The 25,782-nt window shown below is 43.8% G+C and overlaps 1 protein-coding gene across 1 annotated transcript in view; it reads right to left on the bottom strand.

Annotated features, from left to right (window-relative positions):
- LOC120989179 (cytochrome P450 2J6-like) overlaps positions 1-25,782 on the bottom strand; it is a 103,698-nt gene that overhangs the window by 67,621 nt on the left and 10,295 nt on the right. Inside the window, exons 3-5 of the mRNA XM_040417104.1 lie at positions 21,877-22,026; positions 6,473-6,633; positions 3,711-3,887 (exon numbers count right to left, since the gene is read on the bottom strand). Coding sequence (XP_040273038.1) covers positions 3,711-3,887; positions 6,473-6,633; positions 21,877-22,026 — 488 coding nt within the window. The remainder of the gene's footprint in view (positions 1-3,710; positions 3,888-6,472; positions 6,634-21,876; positions 22,027-25,782) is intronic.

Genomic DNA, 25,782 nt, shown 5'->3' with positions numbered 1-25,782 from the left:
AAGCCTGCTGCTACTGTATGTATTTCAAGTTCTACATTGTATTTAGTAAAAAGGACTTTGTTACGTTCAAGTCTGGCCTCTTCTGCAACGGACCACAGAGAGCGACGGCCTTAGGTAGGACACAGTGACACTATAACAATACATCAGGGCCACAAACACTTCCCTCCTCTACCCCAGCTTGTGCAGATGCTCTCTGCATAAATTGGCCTCACAAACAGGATTTGTGCCTCTGTGCCTTGCTATTGTCCTAATGGTGTGTTGACCCTAAGAGAGACTTTATTGCCTTGCCAGAGGAAATTCAGTGAAAGCTACAACCACCTTATGTTAACAAGACTCTATATGGGAGTTTCACACTCACCATCACTTACTATAAAGGCCCAGAAACACTCCTTTTATCACGCACCAGCACAGAAGGGGTTAATAGGCCATCTTGGATCCTCTCCATGTGTGCCAACACGTTGAAGCACTACCCCTACATAGCAGGAAACCAGAGAAAAATGCCCAGGCGTGGAGCAGGCAAACTGTGTCTGCCTGATGCCCCACTGGGTGTGGGGGTCCGGTACCTTCAACTGGGCTCCTGTTTATTCTTTTGCCAAGATCAAAGGGCCTTCGGGCCAGAAGAGTACTTTGTACCTGGGATAGAGAGTTTTCCTGTCGCCAGAAGCTGCTGTCTTGCTGAAGTGCTAGAGACAAAGGCAGAAGAGCTCGCCATGTACTCAAGATGGTGGAGAAGAAGAGGCCCAATTGGTCGGTCATGATTCGAGTTGATGACCCTGAACTACCCTAGTCCATTGAAGAAGTGCGGGTGCCCCAAGTTCGGAGCCAGGCATCCGCAACTTTCTCACGACCCACACCGGCCTTTGTGCCAGTTGTGGCTGTGGCTCCCATTTGGTTGTCCAGCTGAGGAGGATCAAGGCCTCAAGACTCCCCTGCAATAGGCTGTGGCTGGAATCCTGCTTCTTCGGATGAAGAAGTACTGCAAGATCCTCTTCGGCACAATATGGAGGAGTGGGTCATCCACGTGCTGGTGTAATGTCCCGGAGTGCCATTACCACTCCTTTTTGGCACCTTGCTATTGTCTCCTATGTGCTAATTTATATCACCTAATGTACCTCATGTCATCTTCTAATTATGTGCATATTTATTCATGAAACTGTTTAATGTTCATGTAGTGTGCCTGGTTCACCAGCAGGTGGCAGCAAACATTGGCAAAGCTAGTTTCCTGGAGAGGAACTATCTAGTTCCTTCCAACCCTTTTAGAGAGGGGAGGAGTTTAGTTAGTGAGTCAGTGTCTAGTTCACCCTCCATAGGGAGAGGTTGTGTGTTGGCTAGCAGAGCACTGCTTGCTCTGCTAGGCCCAGAGGCCTAGCCTCTGAAGTCTACATGGTTGCCTGTCCCCTCCTGGGCTGGAATTGCCTTCATCCAAGCTGAACTTAGAGCTTGAGGTACTTAAAGGCAGGACAAGAAGTTCCTAGGATTCAAGATAAAGTAAGAGAGAGACTACGGCTAACTTAAGTTCCAGCAGAAGAGAAAAGTTCCTATTTAAGCCAGCCTAGCATAGCAGAGCCGAGAGAGTTACGGCATAGCAGTGCTGAGATTGTTGCAGAAGTGTTTGCCTGCCAAAGTAAAGCCAATACCTGCTGATGACCAAGAAATCATTTGGAAACCGTGTTTATTACCGTTTATACCAAGTAAAGCTGTGTTAAACGTTACTACAAGTCTGGACTTAATTTATTCCACCTTCTACACCATCCAAGTTCAGCTACCCTCTTTTTGCACGGCTTCGGACTATACCACTTCTGTGATCCACCGATTTCCAGGTAGGAACACTGTGACACATGCATGCAACATCCACAGAGACATTGTAGGCCACTCTACACCCCTCTGGCAATACTATACTGGGTACCACAAACACCATTCCTTAAAGCGACTCTGCCCTGTTGTTGCTTCATTGCAAACTGGCCTGTCCCCTCCTGGGCTGGCAATAGGCCGCTGCATCCAAGTGGTGTCACGAGCAAAAACTCTTATAACGCCTTAAAGGGACGTCAGGCCTTTAGTGGGTCTGTTGCACTGGACCATCCTAGGCCCAGGGACCCTGTTCTCGAGTGGGATGTGGGGACCATGATGTGGTTCTCGTTGGAGAGGGGTTTTGGATTCCTGCTGAACGACGAGACCAACGAAGAAATCTTAGTCAATCGCCGGTCAGTGAAAAGGCCGTACTTGCCATCTCCCCTCCACAGCCTGTACCAAGGGGATCAAGTAAAATTAACCCCAATGCCAGGACCCAGGGGCGTATTTGCCGCAAGAGTGATGCATTTGGCTAAGCTGCTTGTTGCGACCTGTCCACCTGAAGCAACTTTATGAAAACAGCAAAAAAAACGCATACTGTATGTGTACTGAGTTTCATATTTCCTCTAGATCTTTAGATAACATCTGGAGCTAAAGTTTTTACTACAAAAAAAAAGGAACAAAAAACAAGTGCAAAAACGGCACTAAAATGCAAAAAGCGCAGGAAAAACACCAACAAGAACCTACATGTGAGGATTGTCCAAAGAAAATTGTTTTCAGAAAAGCATCTGAAACCACTGTGTTAATCAACAGATTTGGCTTTGGGCTAAACCTAAGGGCAGACACCTGTTATTCACCTTTTAAATCCTATACAAATATCTGAATTTTGCTGCAGGGGAGCTACCAGGTTGCTACCTCCTAGAGTAGTTTCTGTGTGGTTGACAGCTGGAGGGTCAGAATCCAGTGAACGAACAAAGAGTTGGTACATTGGCAGACAACAGAAACAGTACACCTTCACAGGAACTTAGCAAGCTATGGAACCTATTGCTCAAGCACCTACCCACAGAGGAAGGTGCCTTAAGTACCCCAGGGTTGTTAGCTATTGGCTGGTGAAGATTTGGGTCTGCTCGTGCTGAAACTTTAAGAACTGGAGTAAACACATGTGCCCTAGGGGCAGAGAGGGAGATGCCTTGCCAGCAAGCAGGATGCAGCCTGCATGGAGTAACAGAGAGGACTTTGCGACCAAGAAGAAGAAAGTGGGAGTTGGTTCCAGGCTGCCGCAGGGGAAGGGGTCCGCAGGGGAAGGGGTAAGCAGGTCAGTGGTAGCCCATTGCCACCACTTTAACAATTTAACAATTTTGTACAGCCACTGAGTTATTAAATAAACTGTATCTGTATAACACCATCTGCTGTTTGTTCTTGTTTGTCCGTCCACCTCCCTAACATCACTGAGGTTGATGCGCATGCTCAGATCCATCCTTCAACTGACACCGGCCATATCTACTGTTACAAGTTGTGACAGTTACAGGAAGAGAGCTTCAGCATAAAGGAGACGTCCCATGAGAAAGGACACACCTCTTGAGCTGCCTGATTTAAATAAACCTAGTAGAGCTATAGGAGCAGTGAATGAGGAGATTTCCTAGCTTTGTTAGAAAGAGATTATTTGTTTTTCATTTTCTACATTAATCATGGGATAACTCCTGTGAAGGGTTGTCCAGGATTAGAAAAAAACAATCAGACTTTTCTCGAATCAGCATCACACCACTCCACTGTACCTGGAATTGCAGTTCTTCCCTAAAGTGAATGAGGCTGAACTGCAATACCAGACACAGCCCATGACTAAACATGGCGCTGTTTATGCACAAAAAGCATCTTTTTGTGATTCATTTAATCATGAGTTTTATTTTACTATTTTACTATACCTTTTCAATCTGTGCCAAATAGTGGTATATGATATCGTCAGGCTCTTCTGGGGATTCATTTTGCTGGTGAATTCTGACTTCTTTGCTTACAAAATCACCCAGATTTTCTCGATTTTTAAATACTTTCTGATGGGGGCCTGGTAAGTGCTTCATCAGCCAAGGGAATGCATCATAAAGCTGTTAAACAAAACCAGAGATATCACAGGAAGGTCATGAGTCATGACTACAATGCAACATCAACTTTTGACTTCCATCGATTTGTGTTATGGGGGTATGATGCATGCTATAAATGCTAATATATGCAATTCCTCTATGTAAGTTATGCCTTTTTATGACATTATTTTGGAGTATATGTAATATATTGCATACATTTTACAATTTTTTTTTTGCCCCTGTTAAAAAAACCCACAGCGATTCCACTTTTTTTTTTGCATTCGCCATGCTGTATAAGTGACGTAATGGCGGACATTTATCAAAACTCACGATAGTTGCAAAAATAACTCACAAATTATGGTGCACTGCATGTTTGCGGCATAATTTTCAACTTTTTGAGCTTCTTGCTAATTCTCTAAAGTGCCACTAAAAGGGGGTGGGGCTTCTTCACCTCGTCAGATTCTCTATAGCTTATGTCAGACACTGGTGTAAATTATAGCTCAAGCTCATACAAGAGGGGAACGCCAGTATTGATAAATCTCCCCTAATAACTTTATATTACGGGTTAGTACAATTATGGCAGTAACAAATTTGTATTTTTTTTTATTTTTTTTTTGCTTTTGTGTCGCTCCAAAGATTCATAGCATTTTTTTTTTTTCTATCAACTAAGCTGTGTGACAGTGTTTTTTGTGGGATGAGTCTTCAATGATGCCATTTTGGAGTACATACAACTTTTTTATTATTTTTTATTGTGTTTTTTAGAGGGTAAAATAGAAACAGAAATATTGTTGTTTTTTTTTTCAACTGTCAGGGTGATACCAATTCTTTATATATTTGTTAGGCACATGAAAGTCTTTGCAAGCAAAAAAAATGGTTTATTATTGATTATAAATGAATTTTTTTTTTTCATTTTCTTTTTTCAAACACTTTGGGGAAGATTAGCAGCCAATCAGATTCCACCTTTTATTTTTCATTACGTCTTTGGAAAATTAAAAGATCAATCTGATTTGTTGCTATGGGCAACTATGTCTGATTGCCCTTATAATATACTCTACTTATGTGAATACAATAGATAAATGGATGGCTCACTGTTAATGAATATGGATATTATGTAAAACTTGCATAAATGGCGAGTACTCTGGACCAGTCTGGTGGACACAGAAAAAAAAAAAAGAGGTTTTGTGATTTTACATATATTTAATCTTTTTTTTTCATTCTACTATTTCAACTCTTTATTTTATTCATATGTGGTCTTAAAGGGGTTGTACAGGCAGTATACATTGACAGTATATCATCGGGATAGGTCATTAATATCAGATTAGCGAGGGACCGACACTCACTCCGATCAGCTGTTTGAAGAGGAGGCGGCTATCCATGCGAGCACTACTTCCTGTTCTTTACACTGACTGTCATCTCGGAAGTGGAGCGTAATTACAAGTACTCGCTCCATTCACTAGAATGTGGCGAGTACTTGTAATTACACTATGCCGCCGCTGCAGACGAGATGAGTAATGAACAGTGTAATGAACAGGAAGCAGCGCTTGCATGAAGCACCACCTGATCAACGGGGGTACCTGTTGTCAGACCCCCACCAATCAGATATTGATGACTTATCCTGATGATAGGTCATCAATATAAAACCCCTGCACAAACCCTTTAATAAATAATCTCAACTTTATACTTTGAGTACCTGACCATTTTATACAATTTTGTAATACTGCAGTGCACTTTATCAGTTATTGTAAAAAAAAAGGACATAACTGACATAATAAAGGAGATTTATCAAAATTGGGGTAAAGGAAAACTGACTTGGGCTACATGCACACGACGTGCTGTTTTTGCGGTCCGCAAACTGCGGACACGCAAAAACGAAAGCCATCCGTGTGCCTTCCGCAATTTCTGGAACGGGCGGCCCATTGTAGAAATGCCTATTCTTGTCCGCAAAACGGACAAGAATAGGACATGCTACATATTTTTTTCAGGGCCACGGAACGGAGCAATGGATGCGAACAGCACACGGAGTGCTGTCCACATCTTTTGCGGCCCCATTGAAGTGAATCGGTCCGCATCCGAGCCGCAAAAACTGCGGCTCGGATGCGGACCCGAACAACGGTCGTGTGCATGAGGCCTTAGTTGACCATAGCAACCTGATTCCATCTTTTTTTTTTAAGAACTGATTAGTTGCTATAGGAACATAAGCCAGTTTTTCTTTACAACAGTTTTAATAAATAATTCCCAATGTCTATTCCAAAAAGACATCGTGGCATATTCACTGGACTCATGTTCACTGCACTTAATTGTATTTGTTATTGGTGCCTCTATTTCTGTGTGCACTATTATTTGCATTTTTTACTTTTTAGATTTCATCATATTCTATTAAAGTATAATATATTTTCAGTACATTCTGTTTCCTGTGCTGCATTTGCTTGGATAGGAGGTATGCCTGATTAATTTTTCTGGCTCAGGGGTGCACAGATTTATCTTATGCTCTAGTACCTTTGACGGTTCAGCTAAGCACCTCACTGCTCTATATGCTGATATCAACATCTTTACATGAGGTTTAGCCACTTATATGAAATTGATAATTCTAGACAGATAAATTTACTTACTATTCCCCACTTAGAGCCTAAATTATCAAGGATCTCTTGATTTGCTGTTACCAACTTTTGGAAAGTTGGATCATCAATGGAGAAACGATGTCCAAACACAACGGCAGAGATTACATTTGCAACAGAATGTACAATAAAGTGTGACACATCAATGGGTTTACCTATATACAGAAGAAAGCCATTAAGCTCTTGTTCTTGGCAACATTCTAGACAAATATACAATATATTCTGGACAATTATGTGTTTTATTTTAATATAATATTTTACATGATATTATACAGTATGTGTGAAATCATGGGAAGTCCCAAATTTGTGGGATCCTTTCTTATCTTGAAAATGATGGGCTCATTTGCGCTATGCTTTTGAAAAGAATGGCAGTGATGTTGATTTCTGAGTCTTCTCACTGCTGTGCTCCCACTGTTTTGGCCCTTTGACATTTCTGATTGACATGATAAAGATTTAGAATGACATGTCAGTGTTTCTAGTATGTGATTGTGAGCATACATACAGAGATTGCTGTCAATAAATGCACAAAATCATCAGACTAATAATATGAGTAAGGCTACATTCACACGTCAGTATTTTTCTATATCCCGATTTTCGGTCCGTTTTTTGCGGATCCGTTGTTCCTGAAAATGTTTCCGTATGTCATCCGTATGTCATCCGTTTTTTGCGGATCCGCAAAAAACGGAAACATGTATAAATTTCAATAAGCAAATAAAGTTGTTTGGATTTCTTTTGAAACAAAAAAAAAATTTAATTTCCAGGAACAGAATCCGCATAAAACGGATGACATACATAATGACATCCGAATGTCTTCCGTTTTATGCGGATCCATTGACTTTGTATTGTACCAGGATCCGAATTTTGCGGCAAAGAATAGGACATGTTTTATATTTAAACGGACATGCGGAACGGAACAACGGAAATGGACAGCACACATTGTGCTGTCCGATTTTTTCCAGGACCCATTGAAAATGAATGGGTCCAGATCTGGTCCAGATCTGTTCCGCAAAAAACGGAACAGATCAGAAAATAAAAAACGGACGTGTGAATGGACCCTTACCCAGATTTCTTTTCACAAAAACTATTGTGAAAGTATCTGCCCTATTAGTGTGTTACTCCATTTATTTAAAACTGTAAAGATTTTTTTTCTTAAAATATGAAAATTTAAGTCAAGCGTTAAACAAAGTTCCATCTATGTTTTTTGTAGTTTTGGATGTTTTTGAGACCAAGTTTCAATTTTATAGGTATTTCCTTGTTAGCTGGCCTTGGCTCTGTCTTGGCATGAGAATAAATTTTGATATGAATTCTTACTTTAAAGGCTATGTACACCTTTGGGGGCAATTCTTCCTTTTCTCTGTACAGAGTTGAGATGCTCTACTAGCAGGATCTGATGGTGTTTATAGCCTTTAAGTTAAAAACCTATGTGCTATAGATATAAAGAACAAAAGAATGATATTTAGATATGGAGCTGTGGTTATAGTCACTGTTTCTACAAGCATGATAGCTTACATTAAAGGATAACTGTCACATTTAGACCCTAAATTAAATTTTCATATATGTAGTTACTAATAACATGATATTCCAGAATCAGTTACTATTAGACTGACTTACCCCATATTTAATAATATTCAGCCCTTAGCAACCAGTCTGCATAAAACTGCAATTTCACTATTCAGTTAAGATGGCCGCCACTGCCCTCACCCTGAGGCTAATCCCGCCTGCCCTCACTAGCCAGTAACAATAGCCCCCCAAAAAGTGTCAGTAACCAGAGCCCTCCCCCCTAAAGGGTTAATCTTCTGCAGCACAAAGGGGTCCTTTTACCACATGTCGCTTTCATTTATATACTGAGCAGATGGCAGATCTCCCTTCCCTGTTGTGTGCTGCTTCAACTCTGCATTCTCAAGCTCTGCTGAGTGAGGGAGCGTCTGCCAAGCGCAGGGGCAGGGAGAAGTGCACACAGCTCAGGCACTGTTATCAGCTGCTGGGGAGGACCTGGCTTTAATCATTTACTTACAGTCCCTGGCTGTCAGTAATGTGAGCTTGCACGCAGCGTGCTCCGTCTATCAACAGATAGACGGACCATGCCTAGCAACCCTATTTTAAGCACAGGTAAAAGTAGGCAGTACAGGGAACAAAAATGTGGAATTAAGGGGTAATTGAATACACAGTGAAAAGTTGAAATAGGGCCACCAAGGTGATATTAATCACCACAATCCAATACTCAAAAAAAAAAATACAGTTATCCTTTAAACTTGCCATTTCCTCCCTTCTATCCTGCCAGATATTACTCTTCTGTGGTCACACTCCACTGACACTGAAGAGAGAAAATGCCTGCTTGAAACAGTGCTGATGCTGTTGTAATCGCAACTTTATTAGGTAGCAAGTTTCCTCTACAGACAACCAGACTGCTTGTAAATTCCTGCTTGAGTAAGATATTCATGTTATTTTAGCTGTGTTTCTCAGCAGGCAGGAAGTAAAGCACTACAGTAATTAAAGTCTCTACCTACTCAGTGTGCAGTTTGCAAGTGATTGAAACTAATAAACATCATAGAACACTATATGATATTCAGTTGTCTTTGACAGCAGGGAGTAAGTAAAGTACTACACAGTGATTCAAGTCTCCATCTACTCTGCCCTATGTTAAACAGATGTGTAAACATCATAGAATGCTTTAAAACTTGATTTTACACCCGAGGTGCATTTTCTTTTTTTTTTTATAATTTATTTACTTTTTCAACAATTTGTTCCAAACGAAACCATCAAAAAGTTAACATAATCGAACATGTAGGTTACCTGTCCCAGTCTCTGACCCACTAGACAAAGTTAATTAACCTGTCTTGGGAAAGGCAGATGTTTTAAGTTCAAGATGGCAACGATTAGGGTTGTCGATAAAAGCAGTGGTAACATGACAACACAAAATCATCAAACTTAAAGAAGATGGTATGGGTAAAAGAGACTTGGACAACAGTTGGGGACAATGATCCAACACATCTGGAAACACTGTCCCCTCTCTTCACATTAATACAGAGAACAAACAATTTTATAAGAAAACAAAACAAAAAAACAAATCTAAGGGAAGGAAGGGTGAAAGCCTGTGACTCCAAGGCTGCTCCTTTGATAAGTGGTGTTATATAATGTTTAAAGTGACTTAAATCGGGGATCATCCTGTAGTTCATGTTCCAGGTACTAGGTAGTATATTTGAAGTGTAGTAAAAAGGCGCTGAGCGCTATATAGGGTAGTACAGCCTGATAATAGTGAATACTTGGCATCAAAGGAGCTTGCTACATAGTTATTGCTCCCACATTTTGGGGTTGTGATGAGTCTCAACCACTATATAAGTGTAGGTATGTTAACTGGAAGAAGTATAGCAGCAGGTGTCCAGTCATCGTCTATGGAGTTATCCAGATGTGTAGACCACAGATTAGGTTCCAGAGGACCTAATGTGCCTCAGAAGAAAAACAAGCACTCCAGTGCTTATCCAGTTGCTTTATTAGTTCCCAATCAGCGTGCTTTAGAGACACAGTGTCACGGCGGACGTGCACAGTTAAACAGACAACACACCAACCAGGCTCTGGACGAGAGACAGGGAAAGGGTCACCTCCTAATTTATCCCTGACCTCTTTCCCTGCAATGCTCAGCCCACAGAAAAATCTTGATGGTAGATTTGCTGTGTCCACCAGCCTATACTAACAGAACCCTGAACTCCCTGAGATGGTGAAGTGGGGAGAAAGGAGCAGCCAGCTCGCACAGAACCTGGATGGGTAAGATGACATAAACAACCAAACAAGAAAAGGCACTTATCTGCTGAGAGCAGGAACAAACAGCCAACCTTCCTTCCAAACTTCCCAGACACAAATGAACAGTATAATCCGCTCAGAGCACTTTAGCTGGAGACCATTTAAACTAATGACTCCACCCAGTGCACCTGATGCGAGGCGGATCCAGCACAGCATCAAAACAAATGCTAGACTCGTGCTGCAATCCTGGCTGACCTCCGCACATCGTCAGAGGGGGGCATGACAGTACCCCCCCTTCTACGGGTGACCTCCGGACACCCTGGACCAACCTTATCCGGATGGGACCTATGAAAGGCCCTCACCAGACGGCTGGCGTTGACATCTGACGCCGGAGCCCACATCCTCTCCTCAGGACCGTATCCCCTCCAGTGAACCAGGTACTGGAGGGAACCCCGCAGAACTTTCGAGTCGAGAATCCGGAAGATCTCGAACTCCAAGTTTCCCTCGACCAGAACAGGAGGAGGAGGCAATGGCGACGGTACCACCGGTTTAACATACTTTTTTAGTAAAGACTTGTGGAAGACATCGTGGATCCTCCAAGTCTGCGGCAGATCAAGTCGAAATGCCACAGGATTGATCACAGCAGAAATCTGATATGGACCAACAAATCTTGGACCCAGTTTCCAAGATGGCATTCTCAACTTGATATTCCTAGTGGACAACCACACCAAATCACCCACACACAGGTTCGGACCAGTCACACGTCTCCTGTCAGCCATTTGTTTATACCTCTCACCCATCCTCTCCAAATTCCCTTGAATCCCCCGCCAGATAGAGGATAAGGCAGAAGAGAATCTCTCCTCCTCTGGCATCCCGGAAGAACCAGACCCAGAAAAGGTACCAAACTGAGGATGGAAACCGTATGCGCCAAAAAATGGCGACTTACCCGTGGACTCCTGCCTACGGTTATTCAATGCAAATTCTGCTAAGGGCAAGAATGAGGACCAGTCCTCCTGATTCTCAGCCACAAAGCACCTCAAGTCGGTCTCCAGGTTTTGATTGGTACGCTCCGTCTGACCATTCGACTGTGGATGAAAAGCTGACGAGAAAGAAAGTTGAATGCCAAGTCGAGAGCAGAAGGCCCTCCAAAACCTGGAGACAAACTGCGTGCCCCTATCAGAGACAATATCCGAAGGAATACCGTGCAATTTAACAATATTATCCACAAAAATCTGCGCCAGAGTCTTAGTGTTAGGCAGACTTGTTAGTGGTATAAAGTGAGCCATTTTACTGAAACGATCGACTACCACCAAAATCACTGTTCTCCCGGAGGAACTCGGTAGGTCCGTAATAAAGTCCATGGACAAATGTGTCCAAGGACGAGATGGAATAGACAATGGAAGAAGTGAACCAGGCGGTCGAGTATGAGCAACCTTAGACCGAGCGCAGGTTTCACAAGCTGCCACGTAATTCTCAATACTCTTACGCAAACCTGGCCACCAGAACCTCCGGGACACCAGATCACAGGTGGACCTACCACCAGGATGTCCAGCAAGAACAGTATGGCTGAGATAGTATTCCTTGAACACCTTGTATCGTAGGCCCTCAGGAACAAACAACCTCCCTGGGGGACACGAACCAGGAGCCCCCTCCTGAGCTCCCAACACCTCCATCTCCAATTCAGGGTACAGAGCGGAGACCACCACTCCATCCGCCAAAATCGGCGCTGGATCTTCTGAATCACCTCCCCCAGGGAAGCTGCGAGACAAGGCATCTGCCTTGACGTTCTTGACCCCTGGGCGAAAGGTAACCACGAAATTGAACCTGGTAAAAAACAATGACCATCTGGCCTGTCTAGGGTTCAGACGCTTGGCAGATTGCAGGTAAGCCAAATTCTTATGGTCTGTATACACAGTAACGGGGTGAGAGGCCCCCTCTAACCAGTGACGCCATTCTTCAAAGGCCAACTTGATCGCCAACAACTCCCTATCTCCAACATCATAATTCCTCTCGGCGACCGAGAGCTTCCTGGAGAAGAAGGCACACGGGACCCACTTGCCAGGAGAAGGACCCTGCGAAAGCACCACCCCAACCCCCACCTCTGATGCATCAACCTCGACCACGAATGGCTGAGATACATCCGGCTGCACCAGAATGGGAGCAGACGCAAAACGCTCCTTAACCACCTCCGGACCGCTGTACGCACAGACGCGTCCTGGAGGTGGTTGTTTCATTCCGAGTGGACGCGCCGGCGCGTCTTCTCGCGAGACGCGAGATTTCGGTCACAGCCGGCCCGCGCATGCGCATCGCGGGCCGCCAAAAGTTCGAGGAGAGTTGCATCAGCAACCTGCCAGCCAATGATCGTCGCTGGCAGGTTGCTGATTTTTAAAAAATCGAATCACAAACCAGATAACAGATCATATTAGTAAATATGATCTGTTATATGGCTTCTCTGCTCCTGTGCTGGTCCTTTTCGTCGGTTGGATCCAGCACAGGAGCAGACTTCACAGTGAGTACATCAAACAGCACACCTTAGCCCCAGATCACCCCCCTGCACCCCAATTAACCCTTTGATCACCCCTTTGATCGCCCCTGTCAATCACTAGTGAAAGGAAAAAAAGTGATCAGTGTAAACTGTCACTTTTTTTTTTCCACTGGTATTGGCTGTTAGGTTTTAGGGATAGTTTAGGCCCCTTGGTTAGGTAGTTAGCGTCAGTTAGCGCCCACCCCACCGCACCGCAGTCACTTTTATTTGCTGATTAGCGTATCGCTAATCAGCATTTGTACTTTTATAGTATCTGTAAGTGATCAAAACTGATCACGGTCAGATCTATAATAGTATTAGTGTCACTTTAGTTTGCCCTCCACCCAAAACGCAGTGTTTGCCCGATCAGGCCTGATCGGTCGCCCACACGTGCGTTCACCCACGCCCGCCCCACCGCAGTGACAAAAAATTATTATTTTTTGATCACTGCACATTCACTTTACACGCACTGCGGCGATAAAAAAATCTGTTTTGATATTTTTTATCAACCGCAGCGGCCCCCGGTACTTCGCTAGCCTCCCCTTTGTAAGACAGGTTTGCTTTTTTTCTTGGGTAGTCTCAGGGAATACCCCTAAATTTAGTAGTCCAAAATGTCAAACAGGGGGTATTCTTCTGAAGAGGCCTACAGGATTCTGACCCAGTCGGATGAGGAGTGGGAACCCTCATCTGACGAATCTAGCGGGTCAGAATATGAACCTGTAGAAAGCAGTGGCTCTCTGACCCAAAGTTCGGACGAGGAGGTTGAGGTCCCTGGCAGCACCAGGCGTACCCGGCCCCGTGTCGCTAGACCACAGGTTACGCAGGATCCGCTTCAAGAGCAGCAGAGTGGGGCTGTCGCTGCCGGATCACGTGGTGAGGCATACACCAGCAGCGCAGCCCTTCCTGGACCTAGTACCAGCACTGCCGTACAACCTGGTGAAGTAGCGAGCACCAGAAGGGCAGTTGAAGCTGGTACGGTGGCACGTGCAGTAGTTACCCCGTCGCAGCCACCGCGCAGACAGGCCTGTAGACCCCCTAGAGTCCCTGAGGTGCTGGCAAACCCTGATTGGCAGTCACCAACTTCAGCCGCACCTGTAGTTCCCCCTTTCACCGCCCAGTCTGGAGTTCGGGTTGAGACGGCTCAAATCGCTTCGGCCCTGGGATTTTTTGAGCTGTTCTTGACTGCGGAGCTCTTGGACTTAGTCGTGGCAGAGACCAACCAATATGCCACACAATTTATAACCGCAAACCCGGAAAGCTATTATGCCCAGCCTTTCCGGTGGAAACCAGTCCAAGTTTCCGAACTTAAAATTTTTCTGGGCCTTCTCCTCAACATGGGCCTGACAAAAAAGCATGAATTGCGGTCATATTGGTCCACGAACCCAATTCATCACATGCCCATGTTCTCTGCTGCTATGTCCAGGACACGATTTGAGACCATCCTGCGTTTTCTGCATTTTAGCGACAACACCACCTCCCGTCCCAGAGGCCACCCAGCTTTTGACCGGCTCCACAAAATTCGGCCCCTCATAGACCATTTCAACCAGAAATTTGCAGATTTGTATACCCCTGAGCAAAACATCTGCGTAGACGAGTCCCTAATACATTTTACCGGGCGCCTTGGCTTCAAACAATACATCCCAAGCAAGCGTGCCCGGTATGTGGTCAAATTGTATAAGCTCTGTGAAAGGGCCACAGGCTATACCCACAAATTTCGGATCTATGAGGGAAAAGATCAGACCCTGGAGCCGGTCGGTTGCCCTGACTACCTGGGGAGCAGTGGGAAGACAGTCTGGGACTTGGTGTCACCCTTATTCGGCAAGGGGTACCATCTTTATGTGGACAATTTTTACACAAGTGTGGCCCTCTTTAGGCATTTGTTTCTAGAACGGATTTGCGCCTGTGGCACCGCGCGAACTAGTCGCGTGGGCTTCCCCCAACGGCTTGTAACCACCCGTCTTGCAAGGGGGGAGAGGGCTGCCTTGTGTAACGAAGAACTGCTCGCGGTGAAATGGAGAGACAAGCGTGACGTTTACATGCTCTCCTCCATTCACGCAGACACGACAATCCAAATTGAAAGGGCAACCCGTGTCATTGAAAAGCCCCTCTCAGTCCACGACTATAATGCGCTCATGGGAGGGGTGGACTTCAATGACCAGATGTTGGCTCCCTATTTAGTTTCCCGCAGAACCAGACGCTGGTATAAGAAGGTGTCTGTATATTTAATTCAATTGGCGCTGTACAATAGTTTTGTTCTCTACAGTAAGGCTGGGAGAACAGGATCCTTCCTCAAATTCCAGGAAGAGATCATCGCGAACCTCCTTTACCCAGGAGGTTCCGTGGCCCCATCCACCAGTGTAGTTAGCCGTCTACACGAGCGACATTTCCCCAGTGTCGTTGCTGGTACCTCAACCCAACCGCCACCCCGAAAAAAATGTCGTGTCTGTAGCAGGAGTGGAATAAGGCGTGACACCCGCTATTTCTGTCCTGACTGCCCTGACCACCCTGCCCTATGCTTAGGTGAGTGTTTCCGGAAGTACCACACACAGGTACACCTAGCATAGGGATTGCATCTCACAGGACAGGCACACAGGGCTATTAGGGCCCTTTTACTCACAGCTGCTGCAAACCTCTCCTTTCACCTGGGATAAAGTGCATAACGTACTTCGCCACATCTTTGGGCGATTTGCGCTTTGCACATTGTCCCATGGGGAAGGAGAGGTTTGTTCTATAAAGGTAAAAAAAACTAAACAAAAAAAAAATTACCGGTAAGTAAAAAAGTTACAAAAGTTAAAAAAAGTTAATATGTTCTGTTCTAAAGTTAATAAAGTTATTGCTTTGCGGCCTGGTTTTTTCTTTTTTTTTATTTTTTTTTTTACCTTTCAGGTGGACCAACCGATCGACTAGCTGCAGCACTGATGTGCATTCGGACAGAAGCATTGCGCTGCTGTCAGATTACACGCAAGTCGGTGTATGCGGCGCTGCAAGACGAGATTTCTCCTCTGCAGTAAAAGATACGTTTGCCGAGGCATATGAGCTGAGGAGGTGGCGGTGTTCATATACTTTGGCAAACACTTTGTATATATATAAAAAAAAAAATCCCGGCAATGATTTATTCATCCACATCGATTGATGTGAATGGAGAAATCGGGTTCTTTGGAATATGGGCCCCTTTGCCCACCTAGGCTGCAAAAAAGTGTCACACATCTGGTATCTCCGTATTCAGTAGAAGTTGGGGAATGTGTTTTGGGGTGTCATTTTACATATACCCATGCTGGGTGAGATAAATATCTTGGTCAAATGCCAACTTTGTATCAAAAAATGGGAAAAGTTGTCTTTTGCCAAGATATTTCTCTCACCCAGCATGGGTATATGTAAAATGACACCCCAAAACACATTCCCCAACTTCTACTGAATACGGAGATACCAGATGTGTGACACTTTTTTGCAGCCTAGGTGGGCAAAGGGGCCCATATTCCAAAGAGCACCTTTCGGATTTCACTCGTCATTTTTTACAGAATTTGATTTCAAACTCCTTACCACACATTTGGGCCCCTAGAATGCCAGGGCAGTATAACTACTCCACAAGTGACCCCATTTTGGAAAGAAGAGACCCCAAGGTATTCGCTGATGGGCATGGCGAGTTCATGGAAGTTTTTATTTTTTGTCACAAGTTAGTGAAATATGAGACTTTGTATGAAAAAAAAAAAAAAAAAAAAAAATCATCATTTTCCACTAACTTGTGACATAAAATAAAAAATTCTAGGAACTCGCCATACCCCTCACGGAATACCTTGGGGTGTCTTCTTTCCAAAATGGGGTCACTTGCGGGGTAGTTATACTGCCCTGGCATTCTAGGGGCCCAAATGTGTGGTAAGGAGTTTGAAATCAAATTCTGTAAAAAATGACGAGTGTAATCCGAAAGGTGCTCTTTGGAATATGGGCCCCTTTGCCCACCTAGGCTGCAAAAAAGTGTCACACATCTGGTATCTCCGTACTCAGTAGAAGTTGGGGAATGTGTTTTGGGGTGTCATTTTACATATACCCATGCTGGGTGAGAGAAATATCTTGGCAAAAGACAACTTTTCCCATTTTTTTATACAAAGTTGGCATTTGACCAAGATATTTATCTCACCCAGCATGGGTATATGTAAAGAGACACCCCAAAACACATTCCCCAACTTCTACTGAATAAGGAGATACCAGATGTGTGACACTTTTTTGCAGCCTAGGTGGGCAAAGGGGCCCATATTCCAAAGAGCACCTTTCGGATTTCACTCGTCATTTTTTACAGAATTTGATTTCAAACTCCTTACCACACATTTGGGCCCCTAGAATGCCAGGGCAGTATAACTACCCCACAAGTGACCCCATTTTGGAAAGAAGACACCCCAAGGTATTTCGTGAGGGGCATGGCGAGTTCCTAGAATTTTTTATTTTTTGTCACAAGTTAGTGGAAAATGATGATTTTTTTTTTTTTTTTTTTTCATACAAAGTCTCATATTCCACTAACTTGTGACAAAAAATAAAAACTTCCATGAACTCGCCATGCCCATCAGTGAATACCTTGGGGTCTCTTCTTTCCAAAATGGGGTCACTTGTGGGGTAGTTATACTGCCCTGGCATTCTAGGGGCCCAAATGTGTGGTAAGGAGTTTGAAATCAAATTCTGTAAAAAATGACGAGTGAAATCCGAAAGGTGCTCTTTGGAATATGGGCCCCTTTGCCCACCTAGGCTGCAAAAAAGTGTCACACATCTGGTATCTCCGTACTCAGTAGAAGTTGGGGAATGTGTTTTGGGGTGTCATTTTACATATACCCATGCTGGGTGAGAGAAATATCTTGGCAAAAGACAACTTTTCCCATTTTTTTATACAAAGTTGGCATTTGACCAAGATATTTCTCTCACCCAGCATGGGTATATGTAAAAAGACACCCCAAAACACATTCCCCAACTTCTACTGAATACGGAGATACCAGATGTGTGACACTTTTTTGCAGCCTAGGTGGGCAAAGGGGCCCATATTCCAAAGAGCACCTTTCGGATTTCACTCGTCATTTTTTACAGAATTTGATTTCAAACTCCTTACCACACATTTGGGCCCCTAGAATGCCAGGGCAGTATAACTACCCCACAAGTGACCCCATTTTGGAAAGAAGAGACCCCAAGGTATTCGCTGATGGGCATAGTGAGTTCATAGAACTTTTTATTTTTTGTCACAAGTTAGTGGAATATGAGACTTTGTAATAAAAAAAAAAAAAAAAAAAAATCATCATTTTCCGCTAACTTGTGACAAAAAATAAAAAGTTCTATGAACTCACTATGCCCATCAGTGAATACCTTAGGGTGTGTACTTTCTGAAATGGGGTCATTTGTGGGGTGTTTGTACTGTCTGGCCATTGTAGAACCTCAGGAAACATGACAGGTGCTCAGAAAGTCAGAGCTGCTTCAAAAAGCGGAAATTCACATTTTTGTACCATAGTTTGTAAACGCTATAACTTTTACCCAAACCATTTTTTTTTTTTACCCAAACATTTTTTTTTTATCAAAGACATGTAGGACAATAAATTAAGAGCAAAATTTATATATGGATCTTGTTTTTTTTGCAAAATTTTACAACTGAAAGTGAAAAATGTCATTTTTTTGCAAAAAAATCGTTAAATTTCGATTAATAACAAAAAAAGTAAAAATGTCAGCAGCAATGAAATACCACCAAATGAAAGCTCTATTAGTGAGAAGAAAAGGAGGCAAAATTCATTTGGGTGGTAAGTTGCATGACCGAGCAATAAATGGTGAAAGTAGTGTAGGTCAGAAGTGTAAAAAGTGGCCTGGTCTTTCAGGGTGTTTAAGCACTGGGGGCTGAGGTGGTTAATAGCCGAAAAGGCCTGCAATGCCTCATCCGACCAGACAGAGACATCAACGCCCTTCTTGGTCATATCAGTAAGAGGTTTGACTAACGTGGAATTATTCAAAATAAATTTTCTATAATAATTTGTAAACCCCAAAAATCGCATCAAAGCTTTCTGATTCTCCGGTCGATCCCACTCCAGAACCGCCCGGACCTTTTCGGGGTCCATACGAAAACCAGAATCAGAAAGCATGTATCCCAAAAATGGAAGCTCTTGCACCGCAAACAAACATTTCTCCAATTTGGCGTATAACTTATTCTCCCGCAGGATCGTCAAAACCTGTCTCACATGATCCCGATGGGTCTTCAGAGCAGGAGAATAAATTAAAATGTCATCAAGGTAGACTACTACGAACCTCCCCACCAAATGATGAAAAATATCATTGACGAATCGCTGAAATACCGCTGGCGCATTCGTCAACCCAAAAGGCATTACCAGGTTCTCAAAATGACGCTCGTGCGTATTGAAGGCCGTTTTCCACTCATCCCCCTCCTTGATCCTGATCAGATTGTATGCTCCTCTCAAATCCAACTTGGAGAACACCTTGACTCCAACAATCTGATCAAAAAGATCAGAGATCAAAGGCAGGGGATATGGAGACCGGACTGTAATACGATTCAGCTCCCGGAAATCCAAACACAGTCTCAGTGATCCATCTTTCTTCTTCACAAAGAACAAACCTACAGCCACTGGAGACTTAGATGGTCTAATATGACCCTTTGCCAAACTCTCGGCGACATACTTTCGCATGACCTCTCTCTCGGGTTGAGAGAGGTTGTAGAGCCGAGACTTGGGCAACTTAGCCCCTGGAATGAGATTCACAGGACAATCATAGTCACGATGAGGGGGCAATTCCTGAGCCCCACCCTCCGCAAACACGTCCGAAAAATCTGAGAGATACTGAGGCAAGGCCGTAACGGACACTTCAGAAATAGATGTGACAAAACAATTATCCGAACAAAACTTGCTCCAACCAATGATTTGTCTTGCCTGCCAGTCTATAATTGGGTTATGTTTAGACAACCATGGCAACCCCAAAACTATTGGAGCTGGCAAATCCTTCATGACGAAACAGGAAATAATCTCAGCATGTGAATCACCCACCCTTAAATGAATATCATGAACAACGTTAGTAAGGCTCCCTTGAGAAAGAGGGGAAGAATCAATGGCAAAAACACGAATCTCGTTCTCTAACGTGCAAATACTTAGTCCCAAACCCTCAAGAAACAGAAAGTCAATTAAATTTACCCCAGCACCACAATCAAGAAAAACATCAACAAAACACATTTCGAGACTCTAGCGCCACCATTGCTGAAAGGAGAAAATGGGAACTGCAGGGAACTTGCATACCAGTCTTTTTTTTTCTTTTTCTTTTTTCTTTATCACTTTCCCCTGTGATTCAACATACGGACAAGAAAAAACAAAATGACCCCTCTTTCCACAAAAGAAACATAAATTGTGCGCTTTACGAAAGTCTCTACTATCCGAATGGATAGATATCTGACCTAATTGCATGGGTTTCTCTCCTACTCCAGAATAACAAGCAATATCACCCTGGGCAGCTAGTGAAACAAAACCACACGCAGGAGGAATCCCCTGCACAGAGGGACCCACACACCTCTCTCTGATACGTCTATCCAAACGTATCGCCAAAGACATTGCATTTTCCAAAGTATCTGGGTATTCATGAAAAGCCAGAGCATCCTTCAACCTTTCAGATAACCCCTGACAAAACTGGCTACGTAACGCGGGGTCGTTCCACTCTGACTCAGTAGCCCACCTCCTAAACTCTGTGCAGTAAACCTCAGCAGTATGTTTACCCTGTAGTAAGTTACGTAATTTTGACTCTGCCATCGAAACTCGATCTGGGTCATTGTAAATCAATCCCAGGGCTTTAAAAAATTCCTCCACCGACCGGAGAGCCAGAGAACCGGGCGGCAGGGAAAAAGCCCAGGATTGCGCGTCCCCTTTCAGCAAAGACATGACGATACCCACCTTCTGATCCTCATTATCTGATGAAAATGGGCACAATCGAAAGTACAACTTACATGATTCCTTGAAACAGAAAAAATCATCAGTACCCCCTGCAAATTTCTCTGGAAGAGAGACTTTAGGCTCCCCAACAATTTGACCTGTACCTGAAGCCGACACTGTGTGACCATACTACGTAGATCCGCAACCTCCAGGGACAAACCCTGCATGCGGTCAACCAGTGCATCAATTGACGCCATCACAAAAACGCTGAGCAATGGCAGTCACAGTATGGCGGATTATAATGTCACGGCGGACGTGCACAGTTAAACAGACAACACACCAACCAGGCTCTGGACGAGAGACAGGGGAAGGGTCACCTCCTAATTTATCCCTGACCTCTTTCCCTGCAATGCTCAGCCCACAGACAAACCTTGATGGTAGATTTGCTGTGTCCACCAGCCTAAACTAACAGAACCCTGAACTCCCTGAGATGGTGAAGTGGGGAGAAAGGAGCAGCCAGCTCGCACAGAACCTGGATGGGTAAGATGACATAAACAACCAAACAAGAAAAGACACTTATCTGCTCTCAGGAACAAACAGCCAACCTTCCTTCCAAACTTATCAGACACGAATGAACAGTATAATCCGCTCAGAGCACTTTAGCTGGAGACCATTTAAACTAATGACTCCACCCAGTGCACCTGATGCGAGGCGGATCCAGCACAGCATCAAAACAAATGTTAGACTCATGCTGCAATCCTGGCTGACCTCCGCACATCGTCAGAGTGGGGCATGACACACAGACCCTTCTTCAGAAGTATATATTCATAATCATCTGAAGAAGGGGCTGTGTCCCCAAACACATTATGTTTAGCAACCAATAAAGCAGGATTTTATTTCAACTGGATGAGCGCTGGAGTCCTTGTTTTTCTTCTGAGGCACCTTCGGTCCCTTTGAACCTAATTTTCTGTGTATTTGAAGTGATTTTTGACTTTATTCTGAATGTGGTCTGGGAGAATGACTATGAAACTTACTACCAAATTTGAAACTTTTTAAGTTCTTTATAAACAATTGCTTCAACCCAATTCAACATTTTCTGAGGTTTTTAAGTCAATCACCAAAGGTATGGTATACATGTGTGCACAGGTGTCACATGTATCTACTTCACATTTTGTTTAATAAAGTTAATAAAAATGGCCTCTAGTTATACCTTGAGTACAGAAATGAAACTGACAGAAAAAATTGTTAAGTACCATTCTGGGTTGCTAAGATCTCCACAAGACCCTGAGCTTCTTTCTGTATTCGTGACTCCAATCCATGTTTTCCTAATCCAAGATTCCTTAAGGTCATCAAGCTAAATCGTCTCTGCTGTTTCCAGATATGTCCATTTGACACTACAATACCTAAAGGAGTGGGAAATGAAAAAGATCATTGGTTCAAGGTTTTACTTTTTTTTTTTTTTACATTAGAGAAACCTATTAACACTTTCAAGACTGGGTGATTTCTGTTTTTCTGTTTTGATTTTTTACTACCAGCCCTCCCAAAGCCATAACTTTTTTTTATTTTTACAGTCACATAGCCGTATGAAAGCTTATTTTTTGCGGGACAAGATGTGCCTTTTAATGGCACCATTTACAGTAGCATACAATGTGGTGGGAAGCAGGAAAAAAAAATTCCAAATGGTGTGGAAATATTAAAAAACACCATTCAGCCACAGTTTCTTATGCGGTAAAATTGACCTGTTACTTTTATTCTCTGGGTCATTATAATTACAACTATCCCCCACATGTGAAGTTTTTCTTGCTTTCTAGTACCGAAAAAAAATTCTAAACTTTCTGGAAAAAACTGCCATGGCGTTTCTGTCCGTGCCTCTGCACCGCAAAAAAATAGAACCTGTTCTATTTTTTTGCGGTGCGAACGGATCACGGACCCATTCAAGTTGAATGGGTCTCGATCCGTCCCGGCCGCCGCATGGATGTTGCCCGTGCATTGGGGACCGCAACTTGCACGGAATGGATGCACAACGTTCGTGTGCAAGAGGCCTCACTTTGATTTGCTCAACACTAGCTGCCACCATAAACTTAGCGAAAATAATATTAGGATTAAATTGATCATCTAGCACAAGGAGATGTGTATAAATATACATAGTAGAGGTAAGCAAATAAATTCTTTCAATTTGGAATTCATCCTGAATAAAAAAAATTAAAAAAAAGTTTGCTTTGATTTCTCAAACTTTTTGAAAAGTTAAATTCTGACCAGAATCAATACTGGACTAATCAAATATGCTTCAATTAACCTACAAATTGGTATATAACACCTTCTAGTCTCCTAAGAGATATTTTTTTTCTAAAAAGCCCTAGCAAATGAACATGAGTCTAGAAGATTTACGAATATTGACTTTCAGTTGAAATTTATGTTGGGGGGGGAGTCTCACGCCGGTTTGTCTGAAATGAATCCCAAAAATGTAGGTTCATTACAATCCGAAATTTTGGGAAACTATGGATGAATTCGGAAAATGCTAGAAAGAATTTACACAGCCTTAAAGGGTTCTTCCAAGACTTAAATATTGATGACCTATCCACGATCAGCTGTTTGAGAAGGCAGCCTGCTCGCAGTAGCGCAATGGCTCTCTTTCAGCTTTCCTTAGGCTACATGCATTCGACCGTTCCGTTTTTTGTGGTCCGCAAATTGCGGATCCGCAAAATACGGAAGCCGCCCGTGTGCTTTCCGCAATTTGCGGAAAGGAACGGGCGGCCCATTGTAGAAATGCCTATTCTTGTCCACAAAATGGACAAGAATAGGACATGTTATATTTTTTTTGCGGGGCTACGGAACGGAGCAACAGATGCGGACAGCACACTGCTGTCCGCATCTTTTGTGGCCCCATTGAAGTGAATGGGTAAGCATCCGAGCTGCAAAAACTGCGGCTCGGATGCGGACAAAAACAACGGTCGTGTGCATGAGGTCTTAGGCTGAATGATGAAACGTTCATTGGTCACATAACCTAGCAACACCAAGCACAGCTGCTATACTGTGTACGGCACTGTGCTTGGTGAGCACCGGTGCCTTCTCAAACAGCTGATGGGAGGGGGTCCTGGGTTTCGGACCCTCACTGGTCAGATAGTGATGGATCCTGAAGATAGGTCATCAGTATTAAAATCTTGGAATACCCTTTTAAGGGTCCATTCACACGTCCGCAATTTCGTTCTGCATTTTGCGGAACGGAATTGTGGACCCATTAATTTCTATGGGGCAGCACGATGTGCTGCCTGGACACGGAATTGCGGACCTGCACTTCCGGGTCCACAATTCCGTTCCCGAAAAAAAATAGAACATGTCCTATTCTTGTCCGCAATTGCGGACAAGAACAGGCATATTCTATTAGTGGCGGCAATGTGTGGTCCGCAAAATGCGGAACGCACATTGCTGCTGTCCGTGTTTTGTGGATCTGCAAAACACGTTGCAGATGTGTGAATGGACCCTAATTCTAACAAACCCAAATATTATGCAATTCATTTCAGACAAATACAAAGACATCTGCACGTCAAAAACATGTTGAATTCAGCTTTCAGCATGGTGGCTCAGTGGTTAGCACTGGTGCCTTGCAGCGCTGGGGTCCTGAGTTCAAATCTGACCAAGGTCAACATCTGCATGGAGTTTGTATGTTCTCCCTGTGTTTGTGTGGGTTTCCTCAAAAGACATACTGATTGGGAACTTAAATTGTGGACATTGGGGACAGTTGGATGCTAATGTCTGTAAAGTGCTGTGAAATATAGTAGCGCTATATAAGTGACTATAATAAATAAATATAGCATACCCTTCCAGTCTTTTAAACATACTTACATAGTAAAACTAGGAAAATAGTTAAGCCAGTCACACACCTGAAACAAGATCTTTCAGGACAAGAGCAAATCAGATAGAATCATCTTTTCCAGTTGAGAGGCCTTGGGGGACCTCTGAGTACTATTTCTGCTATGGAAACCAGTTAATATACATAATGACTATTGTAGGCTAGGCAATGCTTCGCTCAGTTTCTGGGAAAATTACATGCAAATTAACATGTCTAGCATCAGCTGGCATCATATCAAATTACCTTTCTAATCCTTTTTGTCAAATGGGCTAATTTAAATTTGGGATTCTGGTTGCCCCTCATGCTCCTATCCTGCTGGGGTTGTGAGCTCTTTCCCCCTTATCAAGTTTATTGCTTAGTGCTCTAAATTATATATCTGTGTCATCACGATATAGCTGTTAATAAAGCATGCATAGTTGCTCAAGTGCAGATAGCTTTTATTGTTTTTGCTGCTTTACACAAATGTTACACCTATATGCAACCTTCATTGTATTTGTCTGATATGGTCCCTTGTTGAACCAATGGGCAGGGGCGGACATATCACCTGTGCAGCTGGTTCGGCTGCACAGGGGCACAGTGCAGGAGAGGGCCCCTTCTTACTGGCAGCAGGGCGAGATGAGAGCTTCCATTGTGGAAGCGCTCATCTTTCTATATTCATTTGTATTGCCGTCCTTAGGACGGCGATACATATGGATGCTGCGGCAGGGGAAAGGCATCTTCCTTCCCCAGTCCTCTCATAGGCTGCAGGCCTAGTGCCTGGAGCCTATCAGAGGCAGGCGCAGGTGGAGCGATGATGTCATCGCGCCACCTAAGCCATACACCACGGGACACAGGCCGGAATAGGATTGTATCGCATTGCTGAAAGCGGCAAGGAGGTAAGTTTATGTGTTTATTTATTTTTTACTTACACTTTGCTAGGGGCCCTATCTGGCACTCATGGGGGCATCTACTGGGGGCCCTATCTTATGTACTGGCACACATGGGGGCACTATGGAGGAGGAGGAGCACTATGGGAGCCCTATTTCAAATACTGACACACATCGGGGGGGCACTATGGAGGGGGAGTACTATTGGGGTCCTATTTTATATACTGGCACACATGGGGGGCACTATGGGGGGCCCTATCTTATTTACTGGCACACATGGGGGGCACTATGGAGGGGAGGAGCACTATGGGGGCCCTATCTTAGTTACTGGCACACATGGAGGGGGAGGAGCACTATGGGGGCCCTATTTTAGTTACTGGCACACATGGGGGGCACTATGGAGGGGGAGGAGCACTATGGGGGCCCTATCTTAGTTACTGGCA

This window comes from Bufo bufo, chromosome 2, assembly GCF_905171765.1.
Source record: "Bufo bufo chromosome 2, aBufBuf1.1, whole genome shotgun sequence".
NCBI lineage: Eukaryota > Metazoa > Chordata > Amphibia > Anura > Bufonidae > Bufo > Bufo bufo.
This window is presented reverse-complemented; position numbering and strand designations above follow the sequence as displayed.